Source organism: Glycine max, chromosome 5 (genome assembly GCF_000004515.6).
Source record: "Glycine max cultivar Williams 82 chromosome 5, Glycine_max_v4.0, whole genome shotgun sequence".
In the NCBI taxonomy this organism is placed as follows: domain Eukaryota; kingdom Viridiplantae; phylum Streptophyta; class Magnoliopsida; order Fabales; family Fabaceae; genus Glycine; species Glycine max.
This window is the reverse complement of record NC_038241.2, coordinates 31076255-31099879: the sequence shown is the minus strand read 5'-3', so window position 1 is coordinate 31099879 and position 23625 is coordinate 31076255. Positions and strand designations below refer to the sequence as shown.

The window sequence follows — 23625 nt, the reverse complement described above, 5'->3', positions numbered from 1 at the left end:
AATTGATGGAGAGAAAGAAAAAACAAAACTAAAACATAAATTTAAGTTTAAAATCTAAAATACATTAATTTAAAAGTTAAGAAATAATTAATCAAGCTATCAAATTAAGTAAAAACTGAACTAATTATAATTGTTTCAAGTTCAATAACAAGTTCACACTAATAAAATTTAATTTGATTAGTTAATTAATTTATTTTTTAGACCGTAAATATTGTATATTGAATGTAATATTATTTGAGTGGGATAAGATTATAATAAAATTATTTTTTTAAGTTTTTAATTAAACTGTATATCTAAAATTTAAGTTCAAATCAGTAATTAAATAAAAATAATTTTACGGCAATTGATGCATATTCATGAGGATTAATGAATTTGGTTTAGATGGTTGTGTTAATATGGATTGATTGAGTGTGAAAAGGGTGTTTCCTTTCCCCTCTCGTATTCACAAAAAGGCAAACAATGGTTCCTTTATCCAATTATTATTTTTATTTCAAAAAGATTCAGAGTCAATTACTCCATTGCAATTACACCACACAGCGCATGTTGCAGTTGTTGAATTTCAGTTACGGCTAAACACCTTCTTCTTCTTCTTCTTCTTCTGCAGTTACGCCACTGCAATTCATTCCAATTCCAATACCAAATAATAATCATCATCGGCACCATTCCCATTTTCCATGGCAAACCCTAAAACCAAAAGTCACCATTCCCTGGGCGGCGAGGACGATCCCGACTCGACCGAATCGCGGTGGGTCTTCCAGGAGGACGAGGATCCCTCCGAGATCGAGGACTTCGATGCCGCAGATTTGCGCCACCAGTCCATGTTCGATTCTGACGACGAGGACAATGCCGAGCAGAGACTCGTTCGCACCGGTCCCCGAATCGATTCCTTCGACGTCGAAGCCCTTGAGGTTCCCGGCGCTCACAGAAACGACTACGAGGTCATTCCCAAACTTTAAATTGAGGCATTGGATTGGATTAGGGATGTCACTGTTGTGCATTATCTTGTGTTGTTTGCATTCTCTTATTGCAGGATGTTAGTGTGGGGAAGGGAACTGTGTTTGCTTTTCAAACTTGATTAGTTGATGTCCACAAAAAAAAAAAAAGACTTGATTCCCAAGCTTGATTTCCTCATTGGAAGCATTGGATTGGATTAGTCACGTGTTAGTGATGTGCTGTTGTGGCTGGTTTGTGTTGTTTTCACTCTCTTATTGCTCGTGTCCTGTTGCAGGATGTTAGTGTGGGAAAAGGAATTTTGTTGGCTTTTCAAACTCTCGGTGTTGTCTTTGGCGATGTTGGAACGAGTCCTTTGTATACCTTCAGTGTTATGTTTAGGAAGGCTCCTATTAAGGGAAATGAAGATATTCTTGGAGCCTTGTCGCTTGTTTTGTACACTTTAATCTTGATTCCGTTAGTGAAGTACGTCCTTGTTGTTCTGTGGGCCAACGACGATGGGGAAGGTATGCTAAATTGAGCATTTTAAAAATAATTCTTTTTCTGTTCTGCACTTGAGTTTATGGTTGTTTTAAAACTGCTGCACAGGTGGTACTTTTGCGTTGTACTCGTTGATTTGTCGAAATGCTAAGGTGAGTCTTCTTCCCAATCAGTTGCGATCGGATGCCCGAATATCAAGCTTTAGGCTAAAGGTGCCGTCTCCTGAGCTTGAAAGGTCTTTAAAAATCAAGGAGAGGCTAGAGACTTCAGTGACTCTGAAGAAGATTCTACTATTATTTGTTCTTGCTGGTATTTCCATGGTGATGGCTAACGGGGTTGTTACACCAGCAATGTCAGGTTGCTTTTTGCTGTTGTGCATGTATTCTAATTACTAATGTCATACTTGTATTGTCATCTTGTTGCTTGTGTACCGGGCCACTGTTGCCTTTCAATAACCACTACTTTTCTCTATTTCTTCATATTAATTCTTACTTTATATCTTTTTTATTCTGCAGTACTATCATCTCTTAATGGTTTGAAAGTTGGGGTAGATGCAATTAAGCAAGGTATTGTGCTAATTTCTTAACAAATGTATCTTTAATAGTTATTAATTAATACCTGCAATTGATGTTGTTATTGGCATATCATCCAGAGAACTTAGACTTCTGTCTTTCCTCTTTGGAATATTTTTTATCTCTTTTTCCTATAAAATAGCTTTTAGGCTGCCTTTTTGTATTTAATGTTGTCTTAGTTGTTTGGTCCTAACATTGACCAAATTCAGTCATGTGTTTGTAGAATGCTTATGCTGTGTATGTCAATCCGACCAAAGTGTAATAATATGGGATGTGTTTCCTATAGTTTAGTTAATCCTGATGGAGACTGTAGCAGAAATTGGCTAAATATTGTAATTTTAGTATCACTTTTGTAGTTGGATTAATCTTTTCTTCTTTTTCCTTTATTATGCAGATGAAGTGGTGATGATTTCTGTTGCCTGCCTTGTCATTTTGTTTAGTGTACAGAAGTATGGAACAAGTAAAGTGGGGCTTGCTGTAGGACCTGCTTTGTTTATATGGTTTTGTTCTCTTGCGGGCATTGGTATATTCAACCTTGTCAAATATGACAGCAGTGTTTTGAGGGCATTTAATCCTATTCATATATATTATTTCTTTGCAAGGAATTCAACTAAAGCATGGTATTCTCTTGGGGGCTGTCTTCTTTGTGCAACTGGTAAGCCCATAAATGCAGGATCATGGATATGTTGATTTCAGTAATGCATATTCTGCTTGTCATGTATATTTGTGGATTTGATTCAGTTGGTGGGTCTGTTCTGTATTTATAAACCAAATTCTTTGCTAGCAGTTGCAATGGCCAATGTCTAAGTACCCATTGTTTTGTAGTTGAGTAGAATTGATTTTGATAGGAATGATTTTGAACTGTCGAATGAAATTGGGATGTGTGTCAATATTGATCACAACCACAAATTTAACATCGGAACATGTACACGGTGTGGGAAAATTGATTCTTGATTGTAAAACAAATAGGCCTTAAGTTTCTGTTCACTATTTATCTGAGGTGGAATAACATGCCTAATGACTTTTATCAGAATTTGAGGGTTCATTGCTCTATCACAGTATCCTCCGCTCCCCAAACCAAAATCTCTTGATATTGTAATGTGGTGAATATGCAATTTGCATTTAGGTATTGCTAGCAGTTATAAATTTTTTTGAACTGCTGATTAACATTGTTACTGGGCCATGTTACAGGCTCTGAGGCTATGTTTGCAGATCTTTGCTATTTCTCTGTACAATCAGTTCAGGTAATGAATGATGTCTATGTTATAATTGACAACTTCTGTTTCCGTTTTACTTTCTGTATGTTATCAACTAATATTTTGATGAAACTGATGGTGGTTTGTTTGTAGCTTACATTTGTATTTCTTGTTTTACCATGCCTACTGTTGGGTTATTTGGGTCAAGCTGCATACCTTATGGAAAACCATGCTGATGCTGGTAATGCCTTTTATTCTTCTGTTCCAAGTAAGTGATAGTTTATTTAGTTTCTGCACTAGTGTTTATAATGTTTTCAGCGATATGTCTTTGCCCTTTACAGAATCTTCATGTGATACTATTTTGTGTCTTCAGGTGGTGCATTCTGGCCAACTTTCCTCATTGCTAACATTGCTGCATTAATTGCAAGTCGGGCTATGACAACAGCCACATTTTCTTGTATAAAACAGTCAGCTGCTCTTGGTTGTTTCCCTCGTCTTAAAATAATTCATACCTCTCGGAAATTCATGGGCCAGATCTATATCCCTGTCATAAACTGGTTTCTCTTGGCTGTTTCTTTGGTGCTTGTCTGTTCTATATCCAGCATTGATGAGATTGGAAATGCATATGGTAATGATTTTGTTTCAATTTCTTTATTTTTATCTCCATAGATAATTTTGTTAAAGTTATCAGCCATATACACATATTGCATATCAAATTGTAAATAATGTCACCTTTTCAATGGGATCAACTGTATATAGTTGCTTAAGAAGCTTATAGATACTGCAATTACTTGGTAAGACATTGAGCCTCTCTTATGATTTCACTTGGATATCCTCAACTATAGTTGAAGAATAGTAATAGTGAAGGTGGAGCCTTGTTTAAGAGGAACCAGTTTGCTTTTAAAAAACCTTGAATGCGTATAAAAACCATCATTGTGGTGTTTTTCAAACAGACTTTATTTTCAGAAAAATGACATTCTTAACAATAAAGATACTTTTGCTTGCATTCACAACACTTTTAAGAGGTGGCAGCTATCATTTTATTCCTAATGGATGTGATCAAACATTGCTCCATTTTTTTGGTATTTAATAGTTGGGTGCAGGCAGGTTACCCTATTTCAAGGTTAGAACACATCACAAGCTTCAACAAGGGCTTACCCACTGATAAGAATCAAAACCCAAGAACTCATTGGAAACATGGAGTCTACTTCAGGAAATGCTTTCACCTTTAAGTTTAAATTTGTAAAATGAATACATCAATAATAATTTGATTCTTCCAGCTTAGACAGGAGGAGGGAGTTAATCTTTCTTTGGTTGTTATGCACTGAATTTACCTTTATTATAATTTTACTACATTATACAAAATATGCATTTGTTTTCAGCTTGTTCCTTTGTCGTCTTTCAGGCATTGCTGAGCTGGGGGTGATGATGATGACCACTATTTTAGTAACTCTTGTTATGCTTCTTATATGGCAGATACACATCATTGTAGTGCTGAGTTTTGCTGTAGTCTTCCTGGGATTGGAGTTGACTTTCTTTTCATCAGTTCTGTGGAGTGTAACGGATGGAAGTTGGATTATATTGGTCTTTGCTGTAATAATGTTTTTTATAATGTTTGTATGGAATTATGGGAGCAAGCTCAAGTATGAAACTGAAGTAAAGCAAAAGCTGTCAATGGATTTGATGCGAGAATTAGGCTGCAATCTTGGGACAATACGAGCTCCTGGGATTGGTTTGCTCTATAATGAGTTGGTCAAAGGAATTCCAGGCATTTTTGGGCATTTTCTAACCACACTTCCAGCAGTACACTCTATGATCATATTTGTGAGTATTAAGTATGTTCCAGTCCCTATGGTGCCTCAAAGTGAAAGGTTCCTTTTTAGGCGAGTTTGCCAGAGAAGCTATCATATATTTCGCTGTATTGCCAGGTAACAAGCTAAATATTTTACATTTTGGGATATTGTGTATTGTGTACCTTTGTTAGTTCTGTTGAGGTGTGAACTTTTGAAAAGCTGAATGGATTTTGAAAAAAGGCCTACATATTACTTTTGGAAATGTGCTATTAGTTTGACATGGACATTTCTCAAGGGAATAAGTTCGTCAAATAATACAAGTAAAAGTCACAAATATGTGATTGTTGGTAAAAGTACTTGGTTCAGGAACGACTAGTAAGTGGTTAACTGAGTTAATAAATGGTTGCTCCTCAGCCACTCTTTCGAGTCATAAACTGGAATACTTTTTACTAAGATATCTTTTTTGTAATTTTCTCAATAGTATATGCTGTCCCTGTAATTAAAGTGTTTTTTTTTTTTGTCAATCCTATAACCCTGATTAGAAATTTTATATCTTCAACAGGTATGGTTACAAAGATGTTCGCAAAGAAAATCACCAAACTTTTGAGCAACTGCTGATGGAGAGCTTAGAGAAGTTTATACGTCGTGAGGCTCAGGAAAGGTCGCTCGAGAGTGAAGGGGATGATGATACTGATTCTGAGGATGAGTACTCTGGTTCTAGGGTTCTCATAGCTCCCAATGGGAGTGTTTATTCACTTGGTGTTCCTCTTCTGGCTGATTTTAATGATACAACCATACCCATACCCAATTTTGAAGCAAGCACATCTGAGGAAGCAAACCCTGAATCTCCTAAGCCCCCAGTGCTTGATGCTGAGCAGAGTCTCGAAAGAGAGCTATCTTTTATACGCAAGGCTAAAGAATCTGGAGTTGTTTATCTTCTTGGTCACGGGGATATAAGAGCAAGAAAAGACTCATGGTTTATCAAGAAGCTAATTATAAACTATTTTTATGCCTTTCTGAGAAAGAACTGCCGAAGTGGGATCACAAATTTAAGTGTACCCCATTCACATATGATGCAGGTTGGCATGACCTACATGGTTTGACCATGAATTTTCCAACCCAAACAATTGACAGGTAATATGGAATTATAGTTTGGTAGAAGTGAGTTGGTCTCGGAACGGTCTCATTTTGAAGTGCTCTTTGCTTGATCGTCAGTTTTTTGGCTCCTCAAATTGCTGAATATCTTTCCAGCTCATAATGTGGAAATTGTTTCAAGGTTCATGGTTGTGAGCTTGCACTGTAGATATAAGGAATTGGCATAGCTTTGAGCAAAAAAGAAACTGATATATGCAGAATTGTCATTAAAAAAAGAAACTGTAGATTGTTATGTACACATTGTGTATGTGTCAAATTCCACTTAAACATGATGAACACCGAGTTGTGTAATCCAACTATCCTTAGTTTTCGTTAACTATTTGCCTAATCTCATCTTTTACGAGGCATTTTAGTGACTTAACCTTAATAGAGATTACACTTCCTCTTTGAAGATTGTATATGAGAGAATAACCTATCCATTGACATTGTAATGCAATTTTACAATATTATTAATCATAATATACCATATATGATGTTGTTGTTGACCTTTAAAATAATTATTTTAAAACTCATTAATGATAATTAGTTGACAAGGTAAATTTTTACACTGGCTCCTTCCAAGGCTCGCCCCAATCTACACACATTTCAGTTTTATTTGAATTATTATAGGTGCCTTCTAGAAGCATTTTTACTAGACCCGGGGGTATTTTAAATACAGAAATATAAACAGGTTAAAGATTCATGGACTAGAACGACATGAATCAAGATCTTTATAAACCATAAAAGACCAACGGAAAAATGGACCTGTCATAAGCAAGAAGCTGACAGAAAAGCTTATGATTAAAGAAGACAGCTAGAGAGCTCCTAAAGAGAGACCTTTGATAATCAAATACAAGTATCCCCCAGCAACATGATTTATCTAATTTATTCTTTCATGATTATTGTCTCCCGTTTCATTTGTGGTGTGATTCTTTTACTTATATACATCCATATTCTCATCTGTATCGATCTCTTTTCATCCTTGGGTGATCGATCACCACAAATCAAAGCCTAGAAGTGTATACTTCTGTCATGCCCTACCTGACCTGAGATCAGGAGGTGAACCTCCTTTCTGTTGTGTTACTGTGTGCTTGCATCCAACATCTAATAAGGGTGGTTTGTTTTCTGGTTTTGTTGTGCCAGATCAGAATCCACATGGATTTTGGTCTTTGGTGATGTGCCATGTATTTGTTTCTGCTTTGAGGAAAATTTGAATCTCAAAAGCAATGAGTTAGTCATTACGCCAATGGAACTCAGCCCCATGAGAGCCCCTGCAATTGATGGAGTCAGCACAGTCCCATTTATGGGAAATAACACTCCAGCTGCAATTGGAATTCCTACCTGTATAAAGATAGAGGTATAATTACACCATGACAGTTGAATAACAAAAATAATAAAGTATTTTAAATGCTCCAAAATCACAAATAAGAACAGAAACATTGAAGCAAAAGAAAAAGTATCAGTACTAAATACAGTTGAATTTGGTGAGAGAAATGAACAATCGCACAAGTAGTAACTCAAGTTCCTCCAAAATCAGCACAATATTTGTAAGGAAAAGCCATCAGAAGTAAACAAGGGGAAATCATGTATGGATTAGTTGATAAGTTGTGCCTAACTGCTGTTGGATATGTTTTGGTAATGTTGACTTCTAGTATCTGATGTAAAAGAAGGTTCGCAATCCATAAAACAGAAGAAAAATGTTCATAGGTTTGACAAAAGAAATAACATTAAAGTCCAATATCAGCATACATGCATAAAATAATGAAGCTGAATCTGCATTCCCCATGTAGCAAGTTTTTATACCTTGGAGTTTTTTTTTCTCCCTCTCCCGTTTACCAAAACCTCGCTATTCAGCAGATTAGAAAAATAAAAGAATATGATATACTCTACCTGAAATGTCAACTTGAAAAATGACACATTTATACAGTTATTTAGGTGCATGCACACAAGAAAATGTGCAATGGACAGTATGAAACAGGCGGAAATGACTGACGGAGACCAGTAGTGCAAGTTGCATAACATTTTTGTTAGAAGTACTATGGTGATATTGGATGTTAGTTGCTAAGTATGCAATGCTAAAAAAAAACTTATTGTCTCTTGCTATCCCTTTTGGCAAGGCTAAAAACACTGCAATATATTCTCTTCACTAGTGCCTTCAATTGCCATCTTTGCACATGTTCAAATCACCTTAAGAGTGTGTTTGGATGAAAAAATTTAAAATTCTGAGAAATTTTAAATTCTAAGAATTTCAAATACTTCAATTGAAATTCTTTTATTTTCAAAATTTTGTGTTTGGATAAAAAAATTAAAATTATGAGGATGAAAAAAAATGAATAAAAAAGGAGAAGATATGGTTGGTGTGCTAGTTATACGTGTTCCTCTATGCTCACACTCGATCGATATTCTAGGAGCTCGGACGGTGTTTCTTGAAGAATAATGTAAGAAGAGAATTTCAATTTCTCACTTTTTAGAAGAAAATTGAAATTCCAGATTTTTAGTTATTTAAAATTCTGTTTTAAAATTCCAAAATTTTAAATTCTTCATAAAAAATATCCAAACAATGAATTCTAAATTACAGAAATTCAAATTCTCTGATAAATTACTTTCCTCAGTTAAAATTCTCTATCCAAACGCACTCTAATAGATTTTCTATCATTTTTTCCAATATGTCCTGATCTTGTGTGACATTAATCCTCCAATCATTTTGTAATATTATCCTAAATACTTAAAAACCTGTGGCATGCAACCTTTTACAAAATTTAGCTCATTTATAACTTGAATATTTTTTTATTTATCAAAATTATTCATGAAGTGTTTAAGTTTATTAATCAAGTATTTTAATACAGTTTAAATGTTAAGATGACAAAAGTAAGAAGAGAAAGAGAATAAAAAAATATTTAAACATAAAAATGATGTAATGAGAAATTTTCAAGGAAGAATTGAAATTTACTGTGTATTTCTTATCTTATATATAAAATCAACATATTTATTCATTATATATGCACAAACGAACTACTCACAAGTTTGGCCTTATGTATAATTGAGCCTAAAGTAAAGTTTGACCTTGTTTGTTTATTAAAACAAATGAGATTGATTGAGCAAGTTTACACCCTTTAGTTATATTCCTTCATCTGGAAGGTTCTTTTGCTGATCATGGTAATAGAAAATGATAAGAACATTTTCCGCGTTTCAACAAGCCAACTTTTCTGAGAAACAGAAATCAAATTTTATAAAAATGTAGGCTGAAAAGCATGGCAATGAATTAAGCGAGGGAAAATTGTTAGCCCACACAAACCCCCACAAACATGCTGATCAATTTATATACTTGGACAGCAGAAGAACTTACAATGTTGTATATGAAAGCCCACCAAAGATTTTGTTTTATAGTATTCATGGTCAGCCTGCTAAGCTCCAAGGCATCAACTAGCTGCAATTAAATAAACAGATTAATTATCTAATAACATATACATTCCATTATCTAAATCAACATCCAAAAAGTATTGTGGTTGCACATACAGTGTCCTAATAAAAGTAAAGGCATTGAGAAAAGTACCAAAACAATCATTTGTTATTGAAGTAAACATATCCTACATATTTCAAGTAAATCCATTCTCAGATGTCTCGAAGGATATTAAATGTACTGGCAAAAACTGGCTTCCAATCCTATATATTATATTAAAGCAAGGTTCTGAGGAATTTGTCATCTAAACAGTCAAAAGTGATTATAAGCTAAAGGGATTCTTTGACAAGGTTAACAACACAACCATCGGATGGGCTGCTTTCAAGTCCAAAAAGAGATTGGTTACTAGTTAGTATACCTGTTAGGACTATGAGGAAGGGGGGGTTAGTTACTACAGTTAGGATATTGATTAGTTAGTTAGCTAGAGGGGTTTATTAGATATAAAATCGGGGAAGAAGGATAGGAGAGAAGGGGATCTTATCATTAGTTAGTTACTACAATTAGTATATAAAATCCTTTCTTTTCTTTCTCATTTCAATTGTCCAGAAGAGAAAGGATTTTATTGACTAGTAAGAAAAAAATAGAAAATAGGAGAGAAAATTCTCCTCCAAGGATTTTCCTTTCACAAAGGATTTCTCCTTTCACAAAGAGGTAATGCTCAAGATACCCCTCTCTCCTATCCTAACCCCTTAACTAACTAATCAATATCCTAACTGTAGTAACTAACTCCCCCTTCCTCATAGTCCTAACGATACCAGCGATTGGGAAAATAAAAAGACTTCTATAGGACATCAACTATGAAATTCTTAGAATTTGGGGTTCGGTGCTAACTCAATCCCACAAAAATGGCTTTCGATTACCAACTGCAGCAGTAAACCTGCTTAGAATCATTAGCTGAAGTGATAGATGATAGAGTGTTGGAATAAGTAATGTGAGAAAGTAAGAGAATTACTGAAAATGTGATCAAAGGCACCAAAATCAAGGACCAAAACTCTTAGAGAAGCCTGGAACACAAAGACAAAGGAATTACTGGAATGAGCAACAAATGCAATGGAACTTCTTAGTGTGCCCCCATCTATGACAATAAGTGCATTTAGGACAAGATGATTTATTGCTTTGACAATGATCACCACCTTGTTCCTCCCTACGGCCATGTTGAGCATTGTCGAGACTAAAGTTGAACTATTCGGTTTAACAAGAAGACTAGAATGAAGGATAGAGGTTACACGAAGAAGTCGGGAGAAAACCTCATCCAAGTCCAAGGTAGGGATACTCAGACTGGCAAGGCTTTGCTCCCTCACAAATGCATGATTAGGACTCAGAGCATCCAAAGTACACACCATAAAGAACTTATCTCTTTGGGCAAGATCTTCAGTAGCGATTTTTCCAACTGGTGGGAGAGCATTAAACTTGGTCTTGATGGATTACATTTGACCAACAAATTCAGGAATAGCCATGCCCTATTGACTAAGGTTGATTAACTTGCCAACAATAAAATATAAGCACTGAATGTTGTTGATGTAAAAAGATTTGGCTTGAGTCCACAACTGATAGCAAGTGTCAAAGTTGGTGTAGATGTTGTGAAGGGAGGGATCAATAGATGGCCATAACAGAGTACACAACAAAACATCATTCTTTTCCCAATTTTCCCTATCCTCTTTCACGTCTTCAAGCTTAGTGTAGAGGTGATTCTTCAACCCTTGTACAATACACCACTTCTCAACAGCCATGAAACGTAATTAAGGGGAGTCAATAATTTCTTTGTTGCAATGGTTGGAGTAGAGGTGAAGCCAGAAAAAGGCCCTAACTTGGAAGAGGATGAACTAGTCATGTTTAAAATAATGAAGGGCAGAAATACCCCAAAAATTGATATCCAAGATGGAATTAGAAGAGAACAATTACAAAAATAAAATCCTCAAACAAAAATAGGTATAAACAGGTCAAACGGTGGCACCTCTGTTGATAGTGAAGGTGGCTGACTACTGGGTCAAACTCACTGGAGTGAGACAAACTCAATGGTGGAAAAGGTGACAACACATGTGCATTGAAGAGAGAGATCTGCCGGAAACAATGAAAGGTGGCCAGAGCGGTGGCAGCACAAATGGTGTCATAAATTGGTTGGTTGACATGGATGAAGCAAACTTCCAAATCCCTTGACATGTTTATCATCGAAACCCAATCAATAAGGTCATGTGGTTTGCACCAAATAGATGCCAAACACTCAACTATGTCCAAATAAAATGATGTGCTAAAGAAACCTCCTTAAAAATATGAAAGTTCCACCCAACCAACTACCCCAAATACAACAGCACATACTTCACAGAAAATTCATGTTTGAATAAAGGATCACATCATTTATTTATAATTTGAAAGTTATTAGAATTTACAATTCTTTTTTTCAAATAAGAAGAAAAGGTGGGCTTAATGAAAGTAAATAGACTGCACATAAATTGAGGTTCTGACTGACTTGTCTATGAGAATTGAGATATGATATCAACACCCAAAAAATATAAAGGGAGATTAAAAGAAATGGACCCGACAAAATTTTACATATTTGGGTCCAATTTTTTTTCTTATGTATATTTCCAAAATTTTGGGTAGGGTCACGACACCCTCCTATCATCATGATTCATGAAGCTCAGCTCATGTATAAGCAAAAGGCATCCAGATGCAAAAGTATCATGATAAAAGCTCAACCTTTCTGTGTTGAGGAAAGGATATTTCACGTGCCATTTTCACACATAGTAGATTTCTTTTAACCATAAATTTTATGGTTGACAGATGAATACTGCAACAATAAATTGAATACAATAGAAGCAAGACAGTTTTTTAGAAATATATTTAAGTAAATTGGAAGGAAAAAATTAAGGTAAATAATAATGACCTGTGAGAGCTGATTGCGCATTAATACAATAGAAGACACCTCACTAGCAGCCCCAACACCTCCACCTAATGCAATACCAACATGTGAAGAAGCCAGGGCAGCTGCATCGTTAATTCCATCACCAACCATTGCTACAATGTTCTTATCTTTCTGTAGTTCATTTATGAACTTCTTTTTCTCATCTGGTTTTACTTGAGATAGCACCTGCAAATGGTAACATATCTAAGCCATTGAATAAACAATTTTCTTTCCATGTATTAAAAATTAAAACTTATTAACAAGCATAATATTTTTTTTTGGGTACCCCAGGATTCAGACCCAAGACATCTATCTAAACATCTAAGCTAAAACCCAAATAGCCAGCAAATTTAACTCATGAGCTTTCGTATGGTAACTTTAACTCAAATGGCTGCTACTTTTAATATTTGCAAGCTTATGATGAATGGAATATAAAACTTCATGTGTTTAAGCATGGGAGGGTTATGCACAAGATAGAGTTTGTAGCTCCACTCTTGTATCTTATCAAAATTCAAAAGTGAACAAGTGAAAATTTCCACTAATCAAGCAATTGATGATTCAAAGCTGCTGAAGAAGATCATTTACAGCAGGGAGATTTGACTATATAGAACAAGCAACCATCAGTTCAGCCTCCCTTCCATGGAGTAACATCTTCAATGCAACAATGAGCATATGTAGACTGTTGTTTCTAACAGTCGCCTCTAAACATTTTGAATATTGCACCAAAATCTCAGCCATACAGGTGACCTTAATATAGAAAGATTATATAATATGTTGAAAACATTTTACCTTCTCTTTGGGAATTCCAACAAGGGAAGCAACATGCTCAGCAGCATTCCTCTTGTCTCCTGATAGCATGTATACACCTATATTTTGCTTTGACAATCTGTCAACAACGTCTCTTGCATCTTCCCTTATCTCATCTTCAAAATAAATTAGGCCAGCTAAAGTATCATCAACTCCAACATAGACAAAGGATTGGTTATTACTCTTCTCCACTTCTTGATGTATACTGTTAATAACTCCATGCCTGCACAAAGTGAATCACCTGCTGAAGTTTTGAAATTTATAAACAAAAAAAAAAAAATCTTCACAAATATAATAAACATATTTGTTAGAATACAATGGAAGCTGCCAATCTCTTAGTGAAGTGGACTAGGTCTTAAGCAAGCAAACACTGGTATGCTGCAATTGTTTGAAGGAAATATCCTGTTTATAATAAATTAATAAGAAATATTTAAAATTTTTGAGGAACATACTATATTGTGTATCCTTGGGCAAATAACCAAGTACCTGGTAATCCATTCCAACGTCCCAACAGAAACCTTTTTGTTATCAATTGTTGCCACAGCACCAGATCCAGGTTCTTCCAGGAATGTTCCATCTTTTACCTGTAAATTATGCCGTGAGGCATAAGATAGCAGTTTTATCTTCTCAAATTTCAGGACAAGAAGCTAATGCACTTGAAATATAAAATACATACATTCATTAGAACTCCATGGTTTCTATTCTACAATGCCTGTTAGTCAGACTACCAAAATGCTGTCTTTAAAATGGTAGTAAAACAAAGTGTAGTACCCATTGACAAGTCTTCTAGAAAAGGAAAGCAGTTCAATTGCAAAACGGATCATATAATGTTCATGTCAACAGGAAAAGGACAAATGCTTGAATAAGGCAATAAGAAAACCCCAAATGCAGAGAACATATTTGAAACATAAACAAGAAATAAAATGAATACCTTAGCATCATGACAATTAGCAGCCTGAGCAGCATTGACAATCGCTTGACCAACTGGATGTACTGAATTTGATTCCACTGCAGCTGCTAACCTTAGAACTTCAACATCAGACAAAGCATTTTCTTCAGTTTGGCTGCATTAAAAAGGCAAGGTTAATATCACCTTTTAACTGCAAGTCTGCAGCAAAAGAAATCATATGAATTAAGAGTACAAACACTACTTAACCTGATATGATTTCTCACTATATTCGTGTTCCACAAAACACCTCCACATTTCTTTGTCTTTGTGTTTATCACGCTCTAGGCGAGTAGCCTTGATCGTGAGGGGGAGTGTTGGAAAACCACCTTAATCGTGGTCACCCCTAGCCCACCTTAATTGTGGCGGGTAGCCGTGGGGAAAGAGGGGTGTGTTGAAGTTCCACATTGTGACAGGTAGCAACAGGCAAAAGGAGGTGTGTTAAAGTCTCACATCGGCTAAAGATAGTGCCGAGATAGAGTATATAAGTGGGGAACAATCTACATCTTACAAGGCGATTTTGTACTGTTAAATTAGGCCCAAACCCACATTCTAACATTCTTCTTAAAGTATTTTAGAAAAAAAAATAATGCCCCCACTTATTGTTATGTCTAACTAGCCTTTTTCCTGTAACCAATTTAGTTCCTCCAATCCAGAACCTAGAACTGATTCTATACTGAAAAACTAGACAGTTTTTTCTCTAATCCATTTAGTTATCCAGAGCAGAATGGATATCTTGTGTAGAATGTAGATGAAAGCTAGACAAAGTTCATATTTAGAAAAGAATCTTTCCAAATGAAGTGATTATGATAAATGAACAAATATTTCTTGCCCTACACTACCTTGAAATTGCATTTTTTATGCAAGTAGGAATGACAATGTTTGTCACAACAGGTCTACCAACCGTGAGGGTCCCTGTTTTGTCAAACACAATGGTGTTTACCATGGCAAACTTCTCTAGAATGTTTCCACCACGCAGAAGTAATCCTCTCTTAGCTCCCAAAGATGTTCCAACCTTTTAAACACAAAAGTGTACAATATGGATTAGTTCAAACATAATGATAACTAAGAGATAATAAATGTGGTCTCCATGAAAATGTTACCAGCACTGCAGTAGGTGTGGCTAACCCAAGTGCACATGGACAAGCAACAACCTGCATCAATAAACAAGTATTGAAGGCTCAAAATAGGCTCATTTTCTCTTTTCAATTAGGGAAAATAAGAAAGAGAAAGAGCAGCAGGGCAGTGTATCAAAATTAATTTTGCCTTCCAATTCCCTAAATAAAAGGAATCAATTACTTGGACAAAGATAGTGCTTGGCCGTGCTTTTTCTTTTCCTTTTTCATTTTAAAAGTTACTTTAAAGTTTAAATTTAAAATAATACTTTCAAAAATAAAGCTAAAACTGTTTGGTAATTGTTAAAAGAGGAAAAAAAGAGGGATAATTGAGTAAAAACCGTGTATCAGTGCACAACGGATGCATGCTTACATAGGTTAATTACGTTAATTAGACATAAATAGAAGATATTTTGTTTCCCCTAAATCAAAGATTATGTTCCTATAGACCGCTATTAATAATAGAATCAGAAGATTATATTATGATTTTCAACAGTAATTTTATATTTTTTTAGCTTAACTCAAACTTCAATACCAAAAACACTTGCCAAGCACTCCGAATTCATCCACAAATGAAGATCAACCCAAAAGTTCAACATCCCATGCACTCTGAACTAATTTGCTCTCTACCTAAATCTCTGACATCCCTATTTGGTAACTGGTACCAAAAATGGTTGATCCACTAAACCACACACAATTGTTTCTTTATCCCCTCCCCTCTTTCATTATCAAGAGAAAGCAAACAACACAGAATACAAGATACCTAAAACATTTTGCTAAAATTGGCAGTACCAAAAACATTGTGATTATGGTAAACATTTTGCACTGTTGAAGAACATAAAGGTTATTGGCAAGTGAGAGAGACACTAGTGAGGCATGCATGTCCTTGAGGGAGTAGAAGTTTTCGGAACAGAGGAACAGAAACCACTCGAATCAGCTTTTGTGGAAGCTCCTTTTATTTTTTTAGAGCTTCTTCAAAATTGTGTTTGACTTGCTGCTCTTTTCAAGGAGTAAAAGAGTTGAGAGAATTTCAGGGAGAAGAGGAGATTGAGATTGAGATTGAGAAAACCAATATTATTCAACCCAACTGTAACTGATTACAAAGATGAATATATAGTTGGATAACTGCCAGCTAACCTAAGTTAGTTGACAGCTGTTACAAAGCTGTTAGGCACTAACTGACTAAACTATCAACTGATAACAGACTAACTACTAACTACAGTAGTTAAAATATCAGTTAACTGAGAAACAACAAGAAACACTGCAAGTTATGTATACTCTCTTATAAGGAGAAGAAAAGCCCAAAAAAGTAGGGGCAAATGCTATCTAAGAACTACTTTTGAGCCTATATTAACAAAACAGTGATCAAGTGATATCCGAATGAAATCTGTATTTCTTGTATGTTATTCTGTGCAAGCTTTTGTTTCCTATTTAAAATACAGTAGAGGGAAAAAAAAGGAAAAAAAAACATAACAAACAATGCTGCCCAAAAATTCCTAAATAAAAGAAAACTAATGGATTTTGCTTCTCCATTGTGACTTGTGAGTAGAGGATGAGTCATCAATTCCACTAGCACCCATGGTAGGGACAGCCCATCCAAAACCAATTTCACCATCTAGTAGCAAGAATAATCTTTAGATTGGTACTTCATATTTAGGCTGGGTCCATCGGGTAGGATTGCTGCAGGAAAATACATTTTCAGGTGGGGCTGGGCTGGGCCAATTATGTTGCAGGCTAACAATTCGCTAGCCCAGCCTAGACTTTGTGAGCAGCATCCAAGTGGGCTACAGCCCGCACTGGCCAACTCTTTTTTGTAAAAAAAAATAACTTCATAACCACATCAATAATATAATAATTAACATGTACATAAGATCCCACATAAAATTACTAATTTTTTATCATAATCCAACATTGCTATACTGAATTAGCATATTACGTTTCAATCTTGATATTTATAACTTGATGAAGGTAAACATGTCAGACGTGTTAAACACATTTTCAACAGTGTTTCTCAAGCAGAAGAAAGTTCCTGCATGAACGAAAGGAAAACTCTTCAACTCCAATATTTACTTCTTAAGCTATTGTAATTTCAATTCTTTTTCTTTAAATGTTCCCAAACAAAACTGGCATGCTGCATTCAAAAAACAAAATATGAAATAGTATGTGTATAGCCAAAATGGAAGCATGAATCAGGAGGTATGAAGCTAAAGAATACAATGAAACACAGATACAGAGAGAATAAAATAAAACTGATACTGAATTATTTGAAAATGACAATGGATCCTATTGTTTCTAACACACTACTAGCTCTCTTATGTGAAATCGTGCGACACTCTGAAGTATGGCCTAAAAAACCAGATCCTACTGCTACTTTGGGCAAAAATGTTCAATTCTTAACCATGTATGTCCATTAAATTTTAAACCACTCATTGCCAGGAACTCTTATACTGTGGCAAAAAATATTTAGTCTAAATGGCCAATCCATCACGTGAGAGCAACATATTTCTGATTTTCTAACATTATAAAGATGAAGGAAAAATATTCTCAAGATGCCTAGTGCCTCAACAGTCAACATACACGTTGTGATATATATGGCCCATGGAAAGCATTTGAAAACATACCAGAACACTGCAAGCAAGCTGCAAAGCCAGTGAAACTGCACTTCCTTGATATAAAGCAGGAGGTAAAATGTGTGTGCCATAAAGACTCCAGAATGTGAATGTGGCAGCAGAGGCTGCCATCACTCCATAAGTGAAGTGTCCAGCCACCTGGATATACACAAAATGATGTTATTCAATTTAGTGAAAGATATATGTAAGAGTAATACTCAGTTTAGTAAAGCAGTAGAACAAAGGAAAACAAAGGAATAAAAAGATTTCAACCACAATGAGGGATATTAGTATGACAATGCTTGTCATGGCTCTAATGGAAGGCACGTGGTTTTTCAGCACCCAGGGAAACACATGCTTCAACAAAAAAAGGGAAATCACATGAAACAATCCCACAAATAATGTGGTTGCAAATATAAAGATATCCATGAATAATGTTCAAATGTTCCATGTCTGCTAGGAATACAACCAAAGTACGCCTAATAAGTCCATTTCTAATATGGTAGTAGAGTCTCTATTACTAGAGTTAAATCCTTGCTGTCCCCGTATTTCTAATAAAAAGTTGACTATCAGGACAATGTTGTTGTGCCTGTCACCTATGCATTATTCACATGGAGTCTGGAACGCTACCATGTGAGGCGGTGTGATAGAGATGTAATATAAAAACCATCCATGTATCTTCACCTAATGGATTTGAAATCAAAGCCTATCCAGTCTTTGATGTTGCACAACCAACAGATGTCTAATTCTACAAACTTCACGTTCAAGGTGTCCAATTCATGGCATGGGTGTATGTGTTAAGATATCCCACATAGAGTGTGTTAATTCTAAAATATTTTTACTTTTATAAAAATAAATCAAGGCTTATATATGAAATGTACACATGGATTGCTAATATAGCTATTTATTATGATATTTTTTATCTTGTAAAACATGTAATGTGATTCTTTTTTATGTTGATTTAAAATTTTGCATTCTTATAATTTTATATTAGGTTGTTACTTGATATTATATATATATAGTAATAATTAAATATATATATATATATATATTTAATTATTACTGTTTCAATGACAGTTTAACCATGAACTATAAATCAATGTCTTCACCGGTCCAATTTTAAAAACATTGTTTGGAGGCATAGAACATAAACATTTTCTTTCCCCTCAAGGGAGGTGTTGGAAAGAGGAGCATTTAATGATAATTTCCTTTCCAAGTAGCTTAGTTAATAGTTAGCTGGGTTCAATGTATCTTAAGAAGTTATGATATTTTAGTTGTTCTCTTGAAAACAGAATTAGTTATTTATTATCATGTAATCATTCTGATTATAAATAAATCGATCTGCTCGGTGGAAGATTAACCCAGAAAGGCATATTCAAAATAGCTATGCTTCTCTCACTCCTTAACAGGAGGAATAGGATGCTTTGACCCCCCTAGAAAGGTCACCTAGAACAACTCCATCCCCCCAAAAAACAGAACAAATCCCGCACAGACTTCAAGCTTTACATCTTATTTATCAAGACTGGATATTCTTCCAATCCAGAAGAGAGCATCAATTACAATGCTAATTCTGTATATCTGCATCACTATTTGCAGAAACTAACTTTAGCAACTAGCTAAACCACTTGATGTAGAAACAAAACAAAACTAGCTATAAATTAATAAAAGATTCAGTAGGAGAACCTTGTCAGCCAACCGCTGTACAGGAGCTTCCCTACTTTGTGCCTCTTCAACTAGACGAACAATGTTTGCCATAGCAGTCTCACCACCTGGTCTCTGCACTTCCATTGTAAGAGTTCCATTAAGATTTATACTCCCAGCTGCTACCTCACTCTGCAGAAATAAAGACCATCAATCAGTCACTAAAATCAACTGTCCCGTACTGTCATGGGTACAGAAACGTGAAGGGGTCAATCATATATCTACATAAAATGAAGTCTGCCCAACATGAATTAAGAAGTAAAATGGTTTTCCTGTTTGATTGATAAACTGCACACAATGCACTGATGAACTTAGAATCATAGATCACAGCATCCGCAAGTGCTCAGAGGAACCAATAAAAGATACAAGCTGTGTCAAATAAATCTCAAATTGTAAGAGAATATGTTGAGATAGAAAGTACCCCGGCTACTTTTGTTACAGGCAGTGGTTCACCAGTAAAACTTGATTCGTCTACAGTGCTTCTACCAGATCTCACAATTCCATCAGCTGGAATACGATCCTAGGGAAAAGGATATATGGGTTAAAAGGAATAGCTACATAGCTGTGACAAGTATTTTATGCATATTACTCATCAAAATCTAAGAAGAGTGGGTTCAAACTTTAAAATGCTGTCAGCAATGGTTTTGCAGCACAAACATCATCATAGTTTGCAAATTTGAAAATAAAATATGGGCAATGCCTCTTTCCACCTTTCCCCAATAGTGGACAAAATGTGTATCATTATTACGGTATTTCTTTTCAATAGTTCACTTGATACTTTTATCATCCAAAATTACACTATTAAAAACATCCATTTGGAAAGAATACACAACTAAAGCTTCTTCTGAAACTAGAAAAGGGTGAAAGAGCTAGGGGGTTGTATCCGATAATATGTAGATTCTCATATTACTTACTCCAGGTAATACAATAATTTGGTCTCCAACAGAAAGACTGTCAGAAGGAACTTCAACAACCGAGCCAACCTCTGTTTCCCTATTGTTCAAAAGAAGGCGAGCTTTTGGTGGTAATAAACTAAGAAGTCCTGTCATATCACTGGTTGCTTTAATCTTAGCTCTCTGTTCAAGATTCCTTCCTAACAAAACAAATGCAATTAGCATAATTGGTTCCTCGAAGAAGGCCTTCCAACCCTGCAAAAACATTAAAAAAGATCATTTAACACAATTAAATTTATATTTACATACATTATCACAATCCAATTGCATAATTTCACAAAACAAATATACTTTCTAGCTTCTAGTTAATATGTACAAGCAAGCACATGCTGTTCATCTACGCTAACCAACAGTTGGTTTCCACTTATGACTGTCAAATGAGAGGGACTCCAACCACTCCATGTAATATAAATGTTATTCTTTTTCTTATATGAGAATAAGATGAATAGAAGTATAGAACAATATTCAACCAAAGTAGATAAATGTGTAACTAAGTGTAGCCAGCAACTAATTGAATCCAAAATTACAGGTTGGAGATAACAAACTCCAAAAAGGCATTTTACCAATCTTGGCAGCAAGGCAGCAAATGAACTGACTGTAAATGATGATAAAGCCCCGAGACCAACTAAGGTGTTCATATTTGGCGTCCTTTTAAGAAGGCTTTTTAAGCCATCAAGGATAAGTTGGCGGCCAGGACCAAGCAACGTAAACAAAGACAAGGAAAGATGAAACCCAATGGAATGAAATACATGGATCCATGGTGCCTTTGCTGCAAAGAAATGAGAGAAATGGCCAACAAGACAGACAGCACATAGAGCCCAAGAAACAGCTAGCTCACGACCTTCAAACAGCATATCAAATAGAAATGAAGCACATCAATTAGCCTCAAAAGTCACAGCAGATGAATCAACAAAGAACCACTCAGAAATATCGTAAGTACTCTTGTGGCAACATTAATGTAGAAAGATTTAATTAGATGCTTACCACTTTCTCTTAATTGTCTATGTCTTTCCTCCATCTTCCTTTCAAAAATTTGGAGGAAGTTGTCTCTTGTTGAGTCTGCACTTTCAGGAGCAGAATGGTCAGCAATCAAACACACCAAAGGAGAAAGCTGGTGTAATTTAAACTACATACAAGCTTTAAGCTTCAACTTAGCAGAAGAATTTAGTCACTCTTAAAATTATAATTTGAAACAAGATAAAATTTATAAATGACTAGCATCCGATTGCTACAACTATTCTCCAAAAAATATTAGGAAAATTACCATCAAATAATTATTGGTAAAAATATTTCAAATTTAGGAACATTAACCACTTATCTGGTTAGTGGTTAATAAACAACTACCTACTGACCTCATTAGGATAATGATTAGTATAAATAATTGTTAGTACTCAAGGTTTGATGAATATCATAATCTCAAAATATTTAGTCTTTATCCTCTTCTTTTTCCCCCCTTTATATATAAATTCCCACAATTTCAACAGAAAATTTTAATATCCAAGAATATATTGACTACTAGGAAAGATGTGCTACCAGGTAAACAAGAATAAGGTGGCAGTGATTCATGCCATCTAAGGTGCAAGTAACTGTTCACAATACCCACCCTACCCTCAAGGGTCCCCCTCGCCCATAGTTATGTAGCCTCTTAAGGAGTAAGGAGCCAAAAACAAAAGCAAAATAGAAGCAATTCAAAAGTAATACATAGCAATAGAAAAGGATTTACATCGGATTCTCATCACAGACACTTGCGATATATTCTATATTCCCAATCATTTGCTCACTAGTAAGAATAGACTAATATCCACAAGGGAATATGGCCTATAAATAAAAATTCTCAACACTACAAAACAAATAGCAGAAAAGCTTGAATCGTCATTATCTTCATACATGATATAAAAAGAACTCAATGATGGGGAGGAAAAACACATTATGAAAGGATAACAATATAGTTATAAGTTATAACAATAATAAAGGTGTATTTTCTGGTGCTCTCATTTAGCTTTAAGGCTAGAATGCGATGAGAGAGAAAGAGAAAGAGAGAGAGAGAGACAGCGAGAGAGAGAAACACGGGGTGGGAGAGAGACAGGGCTAGGCTTAGTTATCCAGCGATAGAGAGACAAAGAGTGACCTTCAGGGAGGAACCCCGACGGGTTTACCCAAGGAACAAAGATGGAAATCAGAAACTCGCCATTTCAAACTGGAGGGACCACCGGGATATTTCATCCTTTTATTTCACTCGTTTCTCAAATGACATCTCGGAGAAGGAGCTATGGCATTACTTCAAGAAGTGGGGGGATGTGAGGGAAATTTTCATTCCCAAAAGGAGGAACTATAACGGAAGGCGGTATGGTTTTGTTAGGTTCAAAGGGGTTAACGATACCCATTTGCTGGCAAAACAGCTAGACAGAATTGTCATTGGAGGCTTGAAACTCCATGTCAATATTCCAAAGTATGGTAGGGAGAAGACGAGAAGTGGGGATCCAGAAAACCAAGCACGGTTTCATGCTGCCAAGAACCAAAGCGAAGTTGATCAAGTTCCACAACAATCCCACATAAAACCGGGTTCATACGCTGCAGCTTTGAAAAGGAAAATCAGAACTCAGGGACAAAAGATGCTCTTCACCAACCATAACCAACGACAAGAGTTATCCAAGTCCTCTATTGTTCTCGACGTTAGACCCGAAGATCACGAGTGGGTGAAGGACGCCTGGGTAGGGAGGTTAAAAAACCCTGCCATGTTTGACAGATTGGAGGAGGAACTCCTATGGGAGACAGGCATGGATATATCACCCAAGTATATAGGGGATGACCTAGTCCTGCTACTGGGACTCACGGACGTTGGAGCAGAGCAACTCATTAATGGCGGAAAACAAGGAGGTGCAACGCTGTTCAATTCTTTGGAGAAATGGAATCCAAACATACGCTCTGGTCTCAGATTAACATGGGTCTAAGTCTGGGGTATCCCGCTCCAGGCCTGGGCTGTGAAACACATTCAACAGATAGTAG

The 23625-nt window shown here is 35.7% G+C and overlaps 2 protein-coding genes across 3 annotated transcripts in view; one reads left to right on the top strand and one right to left on the bottom strand.

Annotated features, from left to right (window-relative positions):
- Nucleotides 1-388: 388 nt before the first annotated feature.
- LOC100803841 (potassium transporter 7) lies at nucleotides 389-6463 on the top strand. Of its 2 annotated transcripts, none has more exons than XM_003524688.5 (10): nucleotides 389-938; nucleotides 1229-1457; nucleotides 1540-1788; nucleotides 1947-1997; nucleotides 2398-2658; nucleotides 3195-3247; nucleotides 3353-3467; nucleotides 3573-3827; nucleotides 4605-5127; nucleotides 5555-6463. In XM_003524688.5, exons 1-10 carry the CDS (start codon nucleotides 675-677, stop codon nucleotides 6093-6095), a joined length of 2541 nt encoding a protein of 846 aa, XP_003524736.1. In that variant the 5' UTR covers nucleotides 389-674; the 3' UTR covers nucleotides 6096-6463. The 2 variants fall into 2 exon arrangements, with proteins under 2 accessions (XP_003524736.1, XP_040871359.1); XM_041015425.1 differs by having other exon boundaries at nucleotides 412-938; nucleotides 3353-3440; nucleotides 3645-3827.
- A 347-nt stretch (nucleotides 6464-6810) lies between these two features.
- The window catches only part of LOC100796210 (copper-transporting ATPase PAA1, chloroplastic), a 38256-nt gene continuing 21441 nt past the window's right edge, over nucleotides 6811-23625 (bottom strand). Inside the window, exons 4-17 of the mRNA XM_006579924.4 lie at nucleotides 21604-21678; nucleotides 21183-21460; nucleotides 20581-20814; nucleotides 20088-20186; nucleotides 19649-19798; nucleotides 17978-18124; nucleotides 15345-15395; nucleotides 15084-15256; nucleotides 14227-14359; nucleotides 13782-13879; nucleotides 13278-13518; nucleotides 12471-12674; nucleotides 9473-9553; nucleotides 6811-7467 (exon numbers count right to left, since the gene is read on the bottom strand). Coding sequence (XP_006579987.1) covers nucleotides 7231-7467; nucleotides 9473-9553; nucleotides 12471-12674; nucleotides 13278-13518; nucleotides 13782-13879; nucleotides 14227-14359; nucleotides 15084-15256; nucleotides 15345-15395; nucleotides 17978-18124; nucleotides 19649-19798; nucleotides 20088-20186; nucleotides 20581-20814; nucleotides 21183-21460; nucleotides 21604-21678 — 2201 coding nt within the window. The 3' untranslated portion in view covers nucleotides 6811-7230. The remainder of the gene's footprint in view (nucleotides 7468-9472; nucleotides 9554-12470; nucleotides 12675-13277; nucleotides 13519-13781; nucleotides 13880-14226; nucleotides 14360-15083; nucleotides 15257-15344; nucleotides 15396-17977; nucleotides 18125-19648; nucleotides 19799-20087; nucleotides 20187-20580; nucleotides 20815-21182; nucleotides 21461-21603; nucleotides 21679-23625) is intronic.

Coding starts and splice junctions, on each gene's coding strand:
- LOC100803841 (XM_003524688.5), top strand. CDS start 675: ATGGCAAACCCTAAAACCAAAAGTCACCATTCCCTGGGCGGCGAGGAC. Junction 1,998..2,397: donor GGTAGATGCAATTAAGCAAG/GTATTGTGCTAA, acceptor TTTATTATGCAG/ATGAAGTGGTGATGATTTCT. Junction 3,828..4,604: donor TGAGATTGGAAATGCATATG/GTAATGATTTTG, acceptor GTCGTCTTTCAG/GCATTGCTGAGCTGGGGGTG.